This window comes from Pistacia vera, unplaced genomic scaffold (assembly GCF_008641045.1).
Source record: "Pistacia vera cultivar Batoury unplaced genomic scaffold, PisVer_v2 Contig192, whole genome shotgun sequence".
In the NCBI taxonomy this organism is placed as follows: domain Eukaryota; kingdom Viridiplantae; phylum Streptophyta; class Magnoliopsida; order Sapindales; family Anacardiaceae; genus Pistacia; species Pistacia vera.
This window is the reverse complement of record NW_022195993.1, coordinates 1239411-1253827: the sequence shown is the minus strand read 5'-3', so window position 1 is coordinate 1253827 and position 14417 is coordinate 1239411. Positions and strand designations below refer to the sequence as shown.

Sequence of the window (14417 nt, the reverse complement as noted above, 5' to 3'; positions counted from 1 at the left end):
AGAACTGAAGCACGAAGATGCAGTGAGGATACTGAGAAAGTGAAATGGTGAAGTAGTGAAGATGCAGTGAAAAAAATGAAAAAACAAATTGTAACGGTAAAAAAAAAATTTGTCAGGATAGTTGTCAGGATTGAATTATCAGGACAGGATTCTGTAAATAATAAAACAAACACTATCTGTAAAATCCGGTCCAAAATATGGATAAAAATACTTAGCCAAACGCGCCCTAAAATGTGCCCAATCAATGCTTCTTCTTTTCATGTTTAAAGCATGTAGTTGGGGCCTTATCATCCATGCATTGCCACAAAATTTATAAACACATGTCCTAGTTAAAAGTTTAAATAATGAAAAAATTTGTGTAACAGATCCATATACAACCAATCAAGCAGAGAGGATGTACTTGTATAGTAAACACTAGAGCCACAGCTGGGTTGTGTTGTGCCATGCCTAAAAATTCAAGGTCTGTCATACCATGGACCATGAGATTTATGCTTTGTCGTGTCGTGTCGAATCACCAAATCTGAAGGCCCATGGCACAGTCCACTATATATCGTGTCGTGTCGTGTCTTGGTCTAACCTGTACTATTTCTTGTGTTTGAGTAAAATACTCCCAAACCGTTGATTTTTTCTTTCTTTTCTTTCATAGGGGTTGGCGGTTGTGACTGTGATAGATTTTGTGGTTATTCTGATGGTGACTCATTATCAAAATAATCAAAATGATTAAATTCATTTAAATTTGAATCCATTTTGAAATTTGACTAAAAAGTAAAATAAATTTGATGAAAAAACTAATTGAGAATTGAGAGAGATTATGAGAGCTTGAGAGTTAAAGAGAAAGGAGAATGAAGATTGGAATTGGAGCGTGAAAAAATAAGAAAAATAATGGGGTATTTATAGAGCATGCATTCATTTGGTTCCCCAGGAGAGAAATTGTTTCTCTCATATATTTCATTTATCAAAACCCACTCATATCTGAGCAACCCAGACGGTTAGGGCAAATTGGTTTCGATTCTCAATGTAAAAAAATATATCAACATAAACACCCATTAATAAATTTTATTTTATTTATTAAAATATTATTTATGATTATTAATTAAATTCCATTTAATAGCATCAATAAATTTAATCAAGCACGGATTAATTAATTAAAGTATCTAAACCATATATATATATATATATAAAGACTTCAAACCCTAAACAATTGGATCAAAATCCCTGTATACGACCCGCCACCAATATACACTCGCACACGCCGGCCACTCTTGGCGCCCACTTAACAGTATCGGCAGCCGCCTGCGACGCCACCCAGCAGCCCATCCAGCACGCACCGCGACGTCAATCGCCTGCCACAAGCCAGCTACTTAGTCGCCGGAAAAAAATGTGAGTGAAATGAGCTTAAATTTTAAACTTGATTGGTTAATGATGTGTAACCTAGATTTACAGCTATGCAGCTCGAGGTTGAATCATAAAATTTGAATTTTGGAAACTGTGCGTATTAAAGATTGAATTTTTAGTTTTAGAAGAAATTTAAATTCTTAAGGATGTTGAAAAAAATCTGAAACCTTAATTGACTTGTTTCTTTCACCAGCCAGCGATGGCAGGAGGCAAATTGAAGAAGGAGAAAGCTAAGCACACAAGTGCTCCTTATCAAGGTGGCATAACGTTCCACAAATCAAAGGGTCAGCACATCCTCAAAAACCCTTTACTTGTGGACTCCATTGTCCAGAAAGCTGGAATCAAGAGCACTGATGTCATTCTTGAGATTGGTCCTGGTACTGGCAATCTCACCAAGAAGCTTCTAGAAGCTGGCAAGATGGTCATCGCCGTCGAGCTCGACTCCCGTATGGTTCAAGAGCTTGGCCGCCGCTTTCAGGGCACCCCTTTTTCGACTCGTTTGAAGGTACTTGTAGATGTATCTTTCAGTCTTTTGCTGACTACATAAAAATTTAACTACCGTTCGGTTCAATTCTCAGTTTAGGGTTGATTTTTTAAGAAGGGTGTTTTCAATTTTTGCCTTTGTGTCATTAAATATATATCCTGAAATTTTGGTCTCTTAATATTCACAGATCATTCAAGGCGATGTGTTGAAGACCGATCTTCCCTATTTTGATATATGTGTGGCAAATATTCCTTACCAAATTTCTTCTCCGCTCACATTCAAGTTGTTGTTTCACCAACCTGCCTTCAGATGTGCAATCATTATGTTTCAGAAAGAGTTCGCAATGAGACTGGTTGCACAGCCTGGTGACAAGCTGTACTGTCGGCTTTCTGTGAATACCCAACTCTATGCCCGAGTTTCTCACCTCCTCAAAGTTGGGAAGAATAATTTTCGCCCCCCACCTAAGGTTGATTCCTCAGTAGTTCGAATTGAACCTAGGAAACCACGTCCGCAAGTAAATCCTAAGGAGTGGGATGGATTTATACGGATGTGTTTCATAAGAAAGAACAAAACACTTAGCTCGATTTTCAGGCTGAAAACCGTCCTTTCGTTGCTTGAGAAAAACTACAAGACCCTTCAGGCGCTAAAGTCCTCACAGAGTAGTTCCATGGAGAATCTTGATATTGAATTGGATATATCGAGACTGGGGGATTTTAAGGAGGATCAAAAAATGGACATGGATGGTGGAACTGATGATGAAATGGAGGTGGAGGATGGTGATGATGATGAAGGTGATGCAGAAGGTGAAGTATCTGGGTTCAAAGATAAGGTTTTGGCCGTGTTGAAGGAGGGACAGTTCGAAGAGAAGAGGGCATCTAAGCTCACTCAACAGGAGTTCTTATATCTACTTTCTCTGTTCAACAAGGCTGGAATACACTTCTCTTGATGTCAGAGAGTCATATATTTCATGTATATTACAAGCATACCCAATTTTGTTTAGCATGCTTTCGAGTCAAGTAAGTGGTCATCTTACTATTTTTGTTCTTTTCATTTTTAAAATTATTATTGGCACGTTGATCATTTTATTTCCGGTTGTGATTGAACCTATTAAACTAATCTTTATGATGTGAATCAGTCATGTGAAAGGAGATATCAATCTATCATTATTTGACATTTGAAAGATGTGTAACTGAAACCTTCTGATCTTTAAACCCACTACGTATCTGTACACAGACCTCATTAGGAGCTGGTTTTTATACCCGACAAGCACAAATAAATTTAATTCATGTTAGTTGTTATTGTTCTTTAGGCATGAGATTATTCTCAAACCTAAATTAAGTTTGTTTAGTGCCGAAGTAAAACAGTTGCATCTGTGATGACTGAAGACTGGTGTCAGAGTTAACTTTGTTTATTTATCTACAGTTTCAGTACTCTTTCTTTACGAGTCAGTAGAAAGGAAGACACTGATGAAGATTACCTAGGTTGCACCCATGTTAACTATTTCAGGATAAGGAAGTCAGTAAATAAGAAATTCATGACCAAACTTAGTTTTGCGGTAACAATGTAGAGTCTGTGCGGTGGCCAGTGGGTTCAGAATCAAGACATACTGTTCCCTATTTAAAACCGGCGTCAGGAACATTACTTAACTAGAATTATAATAAATCACTAAAAGAGGTCAAAACGTCTTATTTTGAAACTAGAAGTCTCCCTCAATACTATTAAAGCACAACAATAAGATGAACAAGCGTGAGTGGATTATTCAAGATAACTAGTCATTCTCTAACCATAAAAAGACAGAATCCATTTACTTATTGACAGCAAAGTTCCTGTATATAAATCAAATTTATTATTAAAAGTAACATACAAGTTCAATAGAGTCGATAAAGTTTGGAAGTGTGTCAATTTGCAGAAGCTGAAGTTTTAAGCCCAACTAAAGAATGTTTATAAAATACTTACTGCCAAATCATTTCCACTCCAAGGTGATATGCTGCATTTGGTACTTGGTGCATGACAGTGGAAAGGCCTTGCTCAATGAATGGGTTTAAAGCTGTGGGATGAAATGAATGCAAGAAACATATCCCCATATGTGTATACTTTTGCTATTCTTATTAATGCTCTGTGCAAGGACAATAGGCTAAATGAGGCTCGCAGGTTTTTTGAGTCAATTAAAAGTGCAGTAATATGGTTCCCACACCCTTCAAGTACAACCCTGTGACTGATTAATGAGCTTTGCAGGGCTGGTAATGTGGATTAGGCAAATGCGGTTGTGACAGAAATGGAGGAGAAGAGATGCAAGCAGCAAGCCTAATAAAATAACATTTACCATTCTAATTATTGGGCATTGTATGAAGGGAAGAATATTTGAGGCTATTAGCATTTTCAATAAGATGATGGCAATTGGTTGTGTCCCAGATAATATAACTGCAAATGCATTGATATCTTTCCTTTTAAAGGCTGGGATGTCTAATGAAGCCTCTCGCGTTAAGCAATTGTTATCAGGGGACCTGAACTTGGCTTTTCCATCCTTGAAGGTATGTACAAGTACAACTTAAGAATGCTAATAAAATACTTGCTGCTAATCATTTGCACTCCAGGTATGGTTTCTCAAGAATGGGAAAGCCAAGTTCAGGTCCTCTTATGTCAATTGCGTAACAAGGCTTCATTAGGCATCCCAGCCTTAAAAAAGAAAAGATATCAATGAATTTTTAGGTATATTATCCAGGGCACAACCAATTGTCACCATCTTATCGAAAATGCTAATAGCCTCAAAGATTTTTCCCTTAATACAATGCCCAATAATTAGACTGGTAAATGTTATTTTATCAGGCTTGCATCTCTTCTCCATTTCTGTCATAACGGCATTTGCCTCATCCACATTACCAGTCTTGCAACGCCCATCAATAACAGAGTTGTGCATCTCATCAAAGTATACATTCAGCCTCCTCCATCTTACCTGCACTAACCCAATATGACTGATGTTGAGAATAGCCAAAACTCTGCATATTGCAGAAAATCTCAAAAGCCTTATTAACTTCTCCTATACTGCACAAATCTCGGATCCAAGTGCCTGGTCGAGAGTACAATCTAAAATGCTCTTTAGACAGGAAAATGGCCTCAATAACTTCATTCTGTTTAACCAGCAAATTCAACAAACTATTACGCGGAAAAGTATCCGTAGCAATTCTTTCAGATGGCAGCTGAGAAAGCAATTCCTTGACAACATCAAATTTTCCTACTTTTATAAATGACAAAACCAAAAATTTTATCATTAAACTGTTTGGCAAATGGCCATCACTCCTCATATAATCAAACACCACTTGAGCCACATCATGTAGACCCGACTCACATAAAGATCTTAGAAGTAAATGTTAAGTCTTGAAAGAATGATGGAGACTCAAGTTCACTGTACTAAACTCCAAAAACTGAAGGCCAATCTTGGGTTATCTAACCGTTAAATTACCTCAAACGATCTTAGAGGATTCAAGTTCTGACTGAAATATCCCAAACAACTACCCAAACAAAAATGAGAACGAACTAATAGCATACACACAACTCTAACAAACAACAACTCGGGGCTACATCTACGTATTAACCCTTTGGTTTCAAAGGGGCGAGACCCTCCGTGACAATGAGCAATGGCAGATACCGTGGAGGCTCGAACTCTTGAAGGACAGGTAGTGATAGGAGGGTTATCAGCCTCAGTTTTAAACCCACAAAACCCTCTTGTTTGAAGATAACCGGATGATGTATTGGATTGATTAGATTTTGAATTAGGCTGTTGGTTAAGGCATCTATTGTTAAGAAACCATAGCAAAACAAAAGTTATAGAACCCAGATTTACTTTAGATTCTGGATTGGAGGAATCAAGAACAAGCTGATTTCTGAGTGTGAGATTGTGCATTTGCTATGAAGGGAACTGTGCCATAGGTCACAAACTTAGGGTTTCAGATGGTTGCTGGCGTACTGGGGTTTAGTTTGGTCATTGTACGGTCAAGTTAGAATTGCTGCTGGTTTAAGGGGCTGGTTTTGACATCTGTTTGTTGGGTTTCATGATTCAATTCTAAAGTTTCAATCAATTAAAGGATTGATATTATATTTTCACTCATCCAATCATGACCTGACACAACATTTTGCGTATTATACTTTGTAAAAGTAGTATTATTCAAAACTTTATTATAAACCCCGTTTTGTTTGAAAACTTAGAAAATGTTTTTACCATACAATGTAGGATGTAAAAATCCACTTTAGCACTAGCCTCACAGCCCCAGTTCACAGCTTGTGCTTATTACTGGCTTGCCAATGAAAATGACAATACTGTTATTGCCACTGTTGTCATCCTGCATCATGATGCCATACTAGCACCTCCACCACCACACCATAGTCATCTGCCATCAATCCTATCATCATCTCCAGGCGTGATAAATAGTACAAAGTTTGCCGGCGCATGAACTTGATAAGACGGTATAAGCAGCACACTTCAGTTCAAACCCTTGAAATTGTTACAGCAATGAGAAACTGCTTCTTATATTTTCTTAATGTTACAGTCATCTCAATACCTCATGGAATTCCTTTGTTAGCCTGATAGAGAAAGGCCCGGTATTGGTCTTGTTAGTTCACAAATTTCTCAGAAGCAACCTTGATACTGACTCTTCAAATTTTTTTTTTTTAAAGACCAGGAGAGACATGTATTATATACCCTATTTCTGCCAAAAACTTGCACAGATGATCTATATGATATACACAAACTTGCCATAAGCTAAAGGATCACTTCAACATATTTGTCACATCCTTTTTGGATCTTACAAATACCGGAGAAGGCGTCAGAGTATTTTGTAGTTTTTGCTTTTCCAAATCCGGAACCAGCAGAAGTTTGGCTTTCTGGTCACATTCTTCAGCTTCTGGAGATTTGTTTGGAGGGCAGGATCCATACATTTGCACCAACAAGCTTCCACCTACCATAAGATGCAGTTTACAAGTTTCAGTCCAGTATTCTTGAACAAAGCTATGGAAACATTATGATTCAACTGTAAGTTTTGAATCGATCTATAGTCTAAAATGACAAGAAACTGCTTATTGTCATCCTATGTGAACAATTATTCTAACTTGGATGACTTCTGTTCATTTCAGATTCTGAGTAACAGGCCAAACCTAAGACTAGGTTTGTTTGGTGTGTTTAATTTGCAAATATACACACTTTAAAATTGTCATATCTAAAGCTATGTGTCTCGGCATTTTTGTTAAATAACACCAATGGACATTTTATTAGCAACGGTTAACAGTACAAAACAAAAACTCAGTCAAACTTTTTCTTATTTAAAGTTTAGATTCTAAAGAAGTGCGGATATTTGTATATGAGAATTTTCATTCAACAACTAATAAAATTGGAACAAATCAAAGTGGGAAGATGAAGCATTTACCGAGCACAAGAGCAGCCCCAATCCACCCGGCTGTGCCCCATCTTTCACCAAGGAGAAACCATGCAAAACCAGCACCCCAGAGTGGTTCCAGCCCATAAATTATGGCTGTTTCTGTAGCTGAAACATCTCGCATGGCAGCAATCTAAAAGGACAAAAAAGATTTCTATGAGAAGATTTCAATTTCCTGCATGATTTCATTCCCATTTAGATTCTTGTTTACTCGCAACACAATAAATTCAATGTACCTCAATCCATAAGCACATCCCAGTTGAGAATACGCCAGTGTAAAGTGCAGGTACCCATGGAAAGGCAACAATCCAGTCCCATAACACACTCCATGTCCATGATGATTGATCGAAATCTTGGCCAGCATCAAACCATCTTCCAACCAGAACCCAGATTGTAGATAACAGAGCCACAACACACACCTAATGAAACCATAGAATAACTCAAAATTCATAACTTGAAAAGTTCAGAATTTCAACCAAAATTCTTAATTGTGGGTGTCCGTTTTCTTTTAAAATCCAGATTGGGTGAATTGAAGGAAGATAACTCATTCAAAGGGAGGAAAGGAACCTCATATCCAAGGAGTGGTAAGAAGTTCTCTTTGGTTGTGCTTCTTGAAATCCGTTCAGTCCGGAGCATGTGAATTCCGAAGAATATTGCACTCAGAAAGTTCAAAAGATCCCCAACCTGAAAGTAATTCCTGTAATCAGTGATTTATGATGATGATAAGATAACATAGCAGAAAGGCAATTTTCTGTTTCCAATGAATGGTTCCATGACTTCCATTGCATTAACATAACAAAAAGCCCACAAAAATGGAGACAGAAGAAATCATAAACAGCTTACGTTTGGAGGAGATCCACTGCATTCCAGCATTCCAACTCCCAGGGCAGACATTAGAACTCCAAACCAGGTGCGAGCGGGTATCATAGCACCCAACATCCCATCAAGCAATGGTACTACTATTACCTGCATAAATTCACCTGCTTTTGTTACTAACGAAAACTCTCAGGTATGAAGCTAAAACCAGACTTGAACTCTCGTCAAACTCCTGTTTGCCAGAGTTCAAGTCCGGATTGTTTTGCACTCAATCCCCTAGTTGTTAAAGAGTCAGAAACAGAGCTTACTGTAAACAAGGAAATAAATGATGCACGCCCTGCATCTGAGGTGAGCAATCCAAGTGCCTCAGCTAGGTATCCTAAACTGATCCATAATCCCAGCTCTATCCCTGCATTGCGGGTCTGAACATCACCTCTTGCCCGGAACACAAATGGCAAAAATGGAATTGCTGACATTGCAAATCGCACAGCACAGAATGCTGCTGGATCCATTGTGTCTTCAACAGCTTTTAGAACCGGAATGTCACTTGCTGCAATTTGAAGTAATCAATCAATGAAAACAGCAAGTTGGAGGGGACATTTTTTTAATAATCTCAAAACTTGCTTTGGGAATTAAGCGTAAAATTGAAGCTCTCGCTGAACCCTACAATCTTGGAAGAATCTTGTCTTTCAAAAATCTCTATCATAGAACCATAACAATAACAAGATAAACTATGAAAAATCTATTGATGGATCCTGGAACCAAAATAGCTCAATATTTGAACTTTCTGAGGTTTATAACTATACAAGAAGTGTTTTATCCATTATTGAAGACCTGAAATTAAGAAACTTACTTACCATAGACAACTGTGATGACATTGAGCAAGAGAATACTCTTGATCTTATTGGATGTAAACAAAACCCTTCTCCATAAAGGCTTCCTTTTGATAATCTTGAGGGTCGTTTCATTATTTTCTCTCTTCTTTTCACCTGAAAAACACCTCTTACTGCTTCTTGAACTCTTCACACTTACAGTCGAAGAAGACGAAGAAGATGGTTGAAGGCAGAAAGTTGTGGTGAAAGCGAATTGTTTCTTGAGCTTATTTTTTACACTTACTGTAGAGAAGAAGAGGCACATGGGGTCCTTGTTATTGTTGAAATAAGTTGACATTAAACAAGTTTTTTGAATTCTCCATGCTGGTTTTGGCGGGTAAGCCATGATTCTCCTGCAACTCAAACTCAAACTGCCATGGAATCTCAAGTTTATATGAAAAAGTATTATATCATAAACTTTAACAAGATAAATTACTGTGTTATCTAATGATAAATTTGAATTTATTTATTTTTTTGTTGAATTTATAAATAATTTAAGGGAAATTATAAAGTTCAGAAAATTCAGAACCATGGAATCATAGATTATGATATTTTTGGATTCGGTAGAAAAGAAAATATTCAACATGCGCGAGGCGCATGGGATAATGGTGGGTTTGCAATCGGATATGGACACGTTGATAATGTGAAGAATCGCCAAAAATTTAAGAAATGGATAGACTTTGTCAAAATCTATTTACTCGTCTTCAAATATTAACTTAATCCTTCTAAAGTTGAAGAAAATGCAAAACTTTTACTTGGATTTTAGTCTCTCATGTGGTCAGTATTGTTTGATTCTTCATCATTATTCTATATACATATATGGCTTTGCTTGTTCATATAAAAGAGATTTTCAGAAGCAGTCTTTAGTCTTTATCAGTAATGTGAAAGAGATAAGCTGTTCTTTCATGGCCTGGGAAACCACCAGCTACATGACGAAACCAAAGTCAGGCACAAGATTCCTTTTAATATAAGGGAATTTGATTTATATTATCATATTCTCGGGTTTGCGAAACAAGGGACAATCAAAACTTGGTCTTGTGCTAATAAACCCAAACTTTGCTTATAAAAATGGCAGTAGATGAAGATGAACAGCCAAATGAAGTACATGAAACAGATCAAAGGGCGTGATCTTCTCTTCAAAGAGAAACAAAATAAAGTCATTAATTTGCACTCACAGAGAATCAAATCCATTAGGGAAATCCCTCAAAACACTCAACACCAGTAACTCTAATTCAATATTTCTGCTGAATTGCTGCACTGAACATTTTCAGCAGCAAAGATGGTGAACACCTTCAGCTGTCAGTGCCAGCATCTTCATCTTCATATTCAATATCTTCGTCAACAGTGGCATCCTGGTACTGCTGATACTCAGCAACAAGGTCATTCATATTACTTTCTGCCTCAGTGAACTCCATCTCATCCATTCCTTCTCCAGTGTACCAATGCAAGAAAGCTTTTCTTCTAAACATGGCTGTGAACTGCTCACTCACTCTCCTGAACATCTCCTGAATCGACGTCGAATTCCCGATGAATGTCGATGACATTGCCAGCCCTTTTGGTGGGATGTCACAAACGCTTGATTTCACATTGTTTGGAATCCATTCAACAAAGTATGATGAGTTCTTGTTCTGCACATTTATCATTTGTTCATCCACTTCTTTTGTGCTCATTTTGCCTCTGAACATTGCTGATGCTGTGAGGTAGCGGCCATGGCGAGGGTCGGCCGCACACATCATGTTCTTGGCATCCCACATTTGTTGAGATAATTCGGGGACTGAGAGTGAGCGATACTGCTGTGAGCCTCTTGATGTTAAAGGAGCAAATCCCACCATGAAGAAATGAAGCCTGGGAAATGGGATCAAGTTCACTGCTAATTTTCTCAGGTCAGAATTTAGCTGTCCTGGAAACCTTAAGCAACATGTTACTCCACTCATTGTTGCTGAAATTAGATGATTCAAGTCCCCAACTGAAAGAAACAGAAACATTAGTTATTAAACATTAGGCGACCATGTTTTTGAATGTTGTTGTAAACTTACAGCTGGGAGTGGTGAGCTTGAGAGTCCTGAAGCAGATATCATAGAGAGCTTCATTGTCAAGGACCATACATTCATCAGCATTTTCCACCAACTGATGAACAGAAAGTGTGGCATTGTAAGGCTCAACAACTGTGTCTGATACTTTTGGAGAAGGAAATACTGAGAATGTCAGCATCATTCTGTCTGGATATTCCTCTCTGATCTTTGATATCAGCAAAGTCCCCATTCCTGATCCTGTTCCTCCTCCAAGTGAATGACACACTTGAAACCCTGCATTCATTAAACAAATTACTCCGTTTGTGCATTGGATTCCAAAGAAAAACGACTTAAAAATATCGTTGAAAGTTTCTAATAATTTAACAAATTGGATCTAAAAATTATTGGATCAAAGAGAGTACCTTGCAAGCAGTCACAATTTTCCACCTCTTTCCTCACAACGTCAAGCACAGAATCAATAAGCTCAGCACCCTCAGTGTAATGGCCCTTGGCCCAATTGTTCCCGGCTCCAGACTGCCCAAACACAAAGTTATCGGGCCGAAAAATCTGACCGTATGGACCCGTTCTAACGCTGTCCATAGTACCCGGCTCAAGGTCCATGAGCACGGCCCGTGGCACGTACCGGCCATTACTAGCCTCATTGTAATAAACATTGACTCTCTCTAGCTGCAAATCAGAATTTCCGACGTACTGGCCGGTGGGATCGATGCCGTGCTCATCACAAACCACCTCCCAAAACTTTGATCCAATTTGATTCCCACATTGCCCTCCTTGAATGTGAAGAATTTCACGCATTTTTGCTCTGTAAGAGGATGCCACAAAAGGGTGGAATTGGGAATAACTTGTCACTAGACTCTCTCCTCTTTTAAGGGTTTGATTGTTGAATGAGTGAAGGTCAAGGGAGTTATTTATATAGCGGGGAAGAGTGATATGAAAGAGACATTTGAAAATGAAGGGTTAGGATTGAGTTTGATTAAGTGATCAAATGGATAAAAAAATTAGACCTTCTGGTAAGAGAAAATTATGTCAATTAGTGTGGCGGACTGTTATGTGAATAGTTTGCCAAATGTAGTGGTTTGATTAAGCCTAGCCGGCTTAATAGGGCTTTTTTCGCAATCGGATATGGACACGTTGATAATGTGAAGAATTGCCAAAAGTTTAAGAAATGGATAGACTTTGTCAAATTCTATTTACTCATCTTCAAATATTAACTTAATCCTTCTAAAGTTTAAGAAAATGCAAAACTTTTACTTGGATTTTAGTCTCTCATGTGGTCAGTGTTGTTTGATTCTTCATCATTATTCTATATACATATATGGCTTTGCTTGTTCATATAAAAGAGATTTTCAGAAGCAGTCTTTAGTCTTTATCAGTAATGTGAAAGAGATAAGCTGTTCTTTCATGGCCTGGGAAACCACCAGCTACAAGACGAAACCAAAGTCAGGCACAAGATTCCTTTTAATATAAGGGAATTTGATTTATATTATCATATTCTCGGGTTTGCGAAACAAGGGACAATCAAAACTTGGTCTTGTGCTAATAAACCCAAACTTTGCTTATAAAAATGGCAGTAGATGAAGATGAACAGCCAAATGAAGTACATGAAACAGATCAAAGGGCATGATCTTCTCTTCAAAGAGAAACAAAATAAAGTCATTAATTTGCACTCACAGAGAATCAAATCCATTAGGGAAATCCCTCAAAACACTCAACACCAAGTAACTCTAATTCAATAGTTCTGCTGAATTGCTGCACTCAACATTTTCAGCAGCAAAGATGGTGAACACCTTCAGCTGTCAGTGCCAGCATCTTCATCTTCATATTCAATATCTTCGTCAACAGTGGCATCCTGGTACTGCTGATACTCAGCAACAAGGTCATTCATATTACTTTCTGCCTCAGTGAACTCCATCTCATCCATTCCTTCTCCAGTGTACCAATGCAAGAAAGCTTTTCTTCTAAACATGGCTGTGAACTGCTCACTCACTCTCCTGAACATCTCCTGAATCGACGTCGAATTCCCGATGAATGTCGATGACATTGCCAGCCCTTTTGGTGGGATGTCACAAACGCTTGATTTCACATTGTTTGGAATCCATTCAACAAAGTATGATGAGTTCTTGTTCTGCACATTTATCATTTGTTCATCCACTTCTTTTGTGCTCATTTTGCCTCTGAACATTGCTGATGCTGTGAGGTAGCGGCCATGGCGAGGGTCGGCCGCACACATCATGTTCTTGGCATCCCACATTTGTTGAGATAATTCGGGGACTGAGAGTGAGCGATACTGCTGTGAGCCTCTTGATGTTAAAGGAGCAAATCCCACCATGAAGAAATGAAGCCTGGGAAATGGGATCAAGTTCACCGCTAATTTTCTCAGGTCAGAATTTAGCTGTCCTGGAAACCTTAAGCAACATGTTACTCCACTCATTGTTGCTGAAATTAGATGATTCAAGTCCCCAACTGAAAGAAACAGAAACATTAGTTATTAAACATTAGACGACCATGTTTACGAATGTTGTTGTAAACTTACAGCTGGGAGTGGTGAGCTTGAGAGTCCTGAAGCAGATATCATAGAGAGCTTCATTGTCAAGGACCATACATTCATCAGCATTTTCCACCAACTGATGAACAGAAAGTGTGGCATTGTAAGGCTCAACAACTGTGTCTGATACTTTTGGAGAAGGAAATACTGAGAATGTCAGCATCATTCTGTCTGGATATTCCTCTCTGATCTTTGATATCAGCAAAGTCCCCATTCCTGATCCTGTTCCTCCTCCAAGTGAATGACACACTTGAAACCCTGCATTCATTAAACAAATTACTCCGTTTGTGCATTGGGTTCCAAAGAAAAACGACTTAAAAATATCGTTGAAAGTTTCTAATAATTTAACAAATTGGATCTAAAAATTATTGGATCAAAAATAGTACCTTGCAAGCAGTCACAATTTTCCACCTCTTTCCTCACAACGTCAAGCACAGAATCAATAAGCTCAGCACCCTCAGTGTAATGGCCCTTGGCCCAATTGTTCCCGGCTCCAGACTGCCCAAACACAAAGTTATCGGGCCGAAAAATCTGACCGTATGGACCCGTTCTAACGCTGTCCATAGTACCCGGCTCAAGGTCCATGAGCACGGCCCGTGGCACGTACCGGCCATTACTAGCCTCATTGTAATAAACATTGACTCTCTCTAGCTGCAAATCAGAATTTCCGACGTACTGGCCGGTGGGATCGATGCCGTGCTCATCACAAACCACCTCCCAAAACTTTGATCCAATTTGATTCCCACATTGGCCTCCTTGAATGTGAAGAATTTCACGCATTTTTGCTCTGTAAGAGGATGCCACAAAAGGGTGGAATTGGGAATAACTTGTCACTAGACTCTCTCC

The 14417-nt window shown here is 38.4% G+C and overlaps 4 protein-coding genes and 1 pseudogene across 4 annotated transcripts; 1 reads left to right on the top strand and 4 right to left on the bottom strand.

Moving 5' to 3' along the window:
* The first annotated feature begins 1201 nt into the window (after positions 1–1201).
* On the top strand, positions 1202–3052 carry LOC116127460 (ribosomal RNA small subunit methyltransferase-like). Its single transcript, XM_031413109.1, has 3 exons — positions 1202–1380; positions 1589–1900; positions 2067–3052. Exons 2-3 carry the CDS (start codon positions 1595–1597, stop codon positions 2823–2825), a joined length of 1065 nt encoding a protein of 354 aa, XP_031268969.1. The 5' UTR covers positions 1202–1380; positions 1589–1594; the 3' UTR covers positions 2826–3052.
* Positions 3053–4519: 1467 nt separating this feature from the next.
* On the bottom strand, positions 4520–5780 carry LOC116127547 (annotated as a pseudogene).
* Positions 5781–6041: 261 nt separating this feature from the next.
* Positions 6042–9426, bottom strand: LOC116127458. The gene is made up of 7 exons (XM_031413107.1): positions 8979–9426; positions 8430–8671; positions 8149–8271; positions 7873–7989; positions 7542–7724; positions 7297–7438; positions 6042–6831 (listed from the first exon to the last, which is right to left on the bottom strand). The coding sequence occupies exons 1-7, from the start codon at positions 9337–9339 to the stop codon at positions 6644–6646; spliced, it is 1356 nt and encodes a 451-aa protein (XP_031268967.1). The 5' UTR covers positions 9340–9426; the 3' UTR covers positions 6042–6643.
* Positions 9427–10048: 622 nt separating this feature from the next.
* Positions 10049–11821, bottom strand: LOC116127459 (tubulin beta-5 chain-like). The gene is made up of 3 exons (XM_031413108.1): positions 11428–11821; positions 11030–11299; positions 10049–10959 (listed from the first exon to the last, which is right to left on the bottom strand). The coding sequence occupies exons 1-3, from the start codon at positions 11819–11821 to the stop codon at positions 10286–10288; spliced, it is 1338 nt and encodes a 445-aa protein (XP_031268968.1). The 3' UTR covers positions 10049–10285.
* A 704-nt stretch (positions 11822–12525) lies between these two features.
* Positions 12526–14351, bottom strand: LOC116127602 (tubulin beta-5 chain-like). The gene is made up of 3 exons (XM_031413242.1): positions 13958–14351; positions 13560–13829; positions 12526–13489 (listed from the first exon to the last, which is right to left on the bottom strand). Exons 1-3 carry the CDS (start codon positions 14349–14351, stop codon positions 12816–12818), a joined length of 1338 nt encoding a protein of 445 aa, XP_031269102.1. The 3' UTR covers positions 12526–12815.
* Positions 14352–14417: the final 66 nt, after the last annotated feature.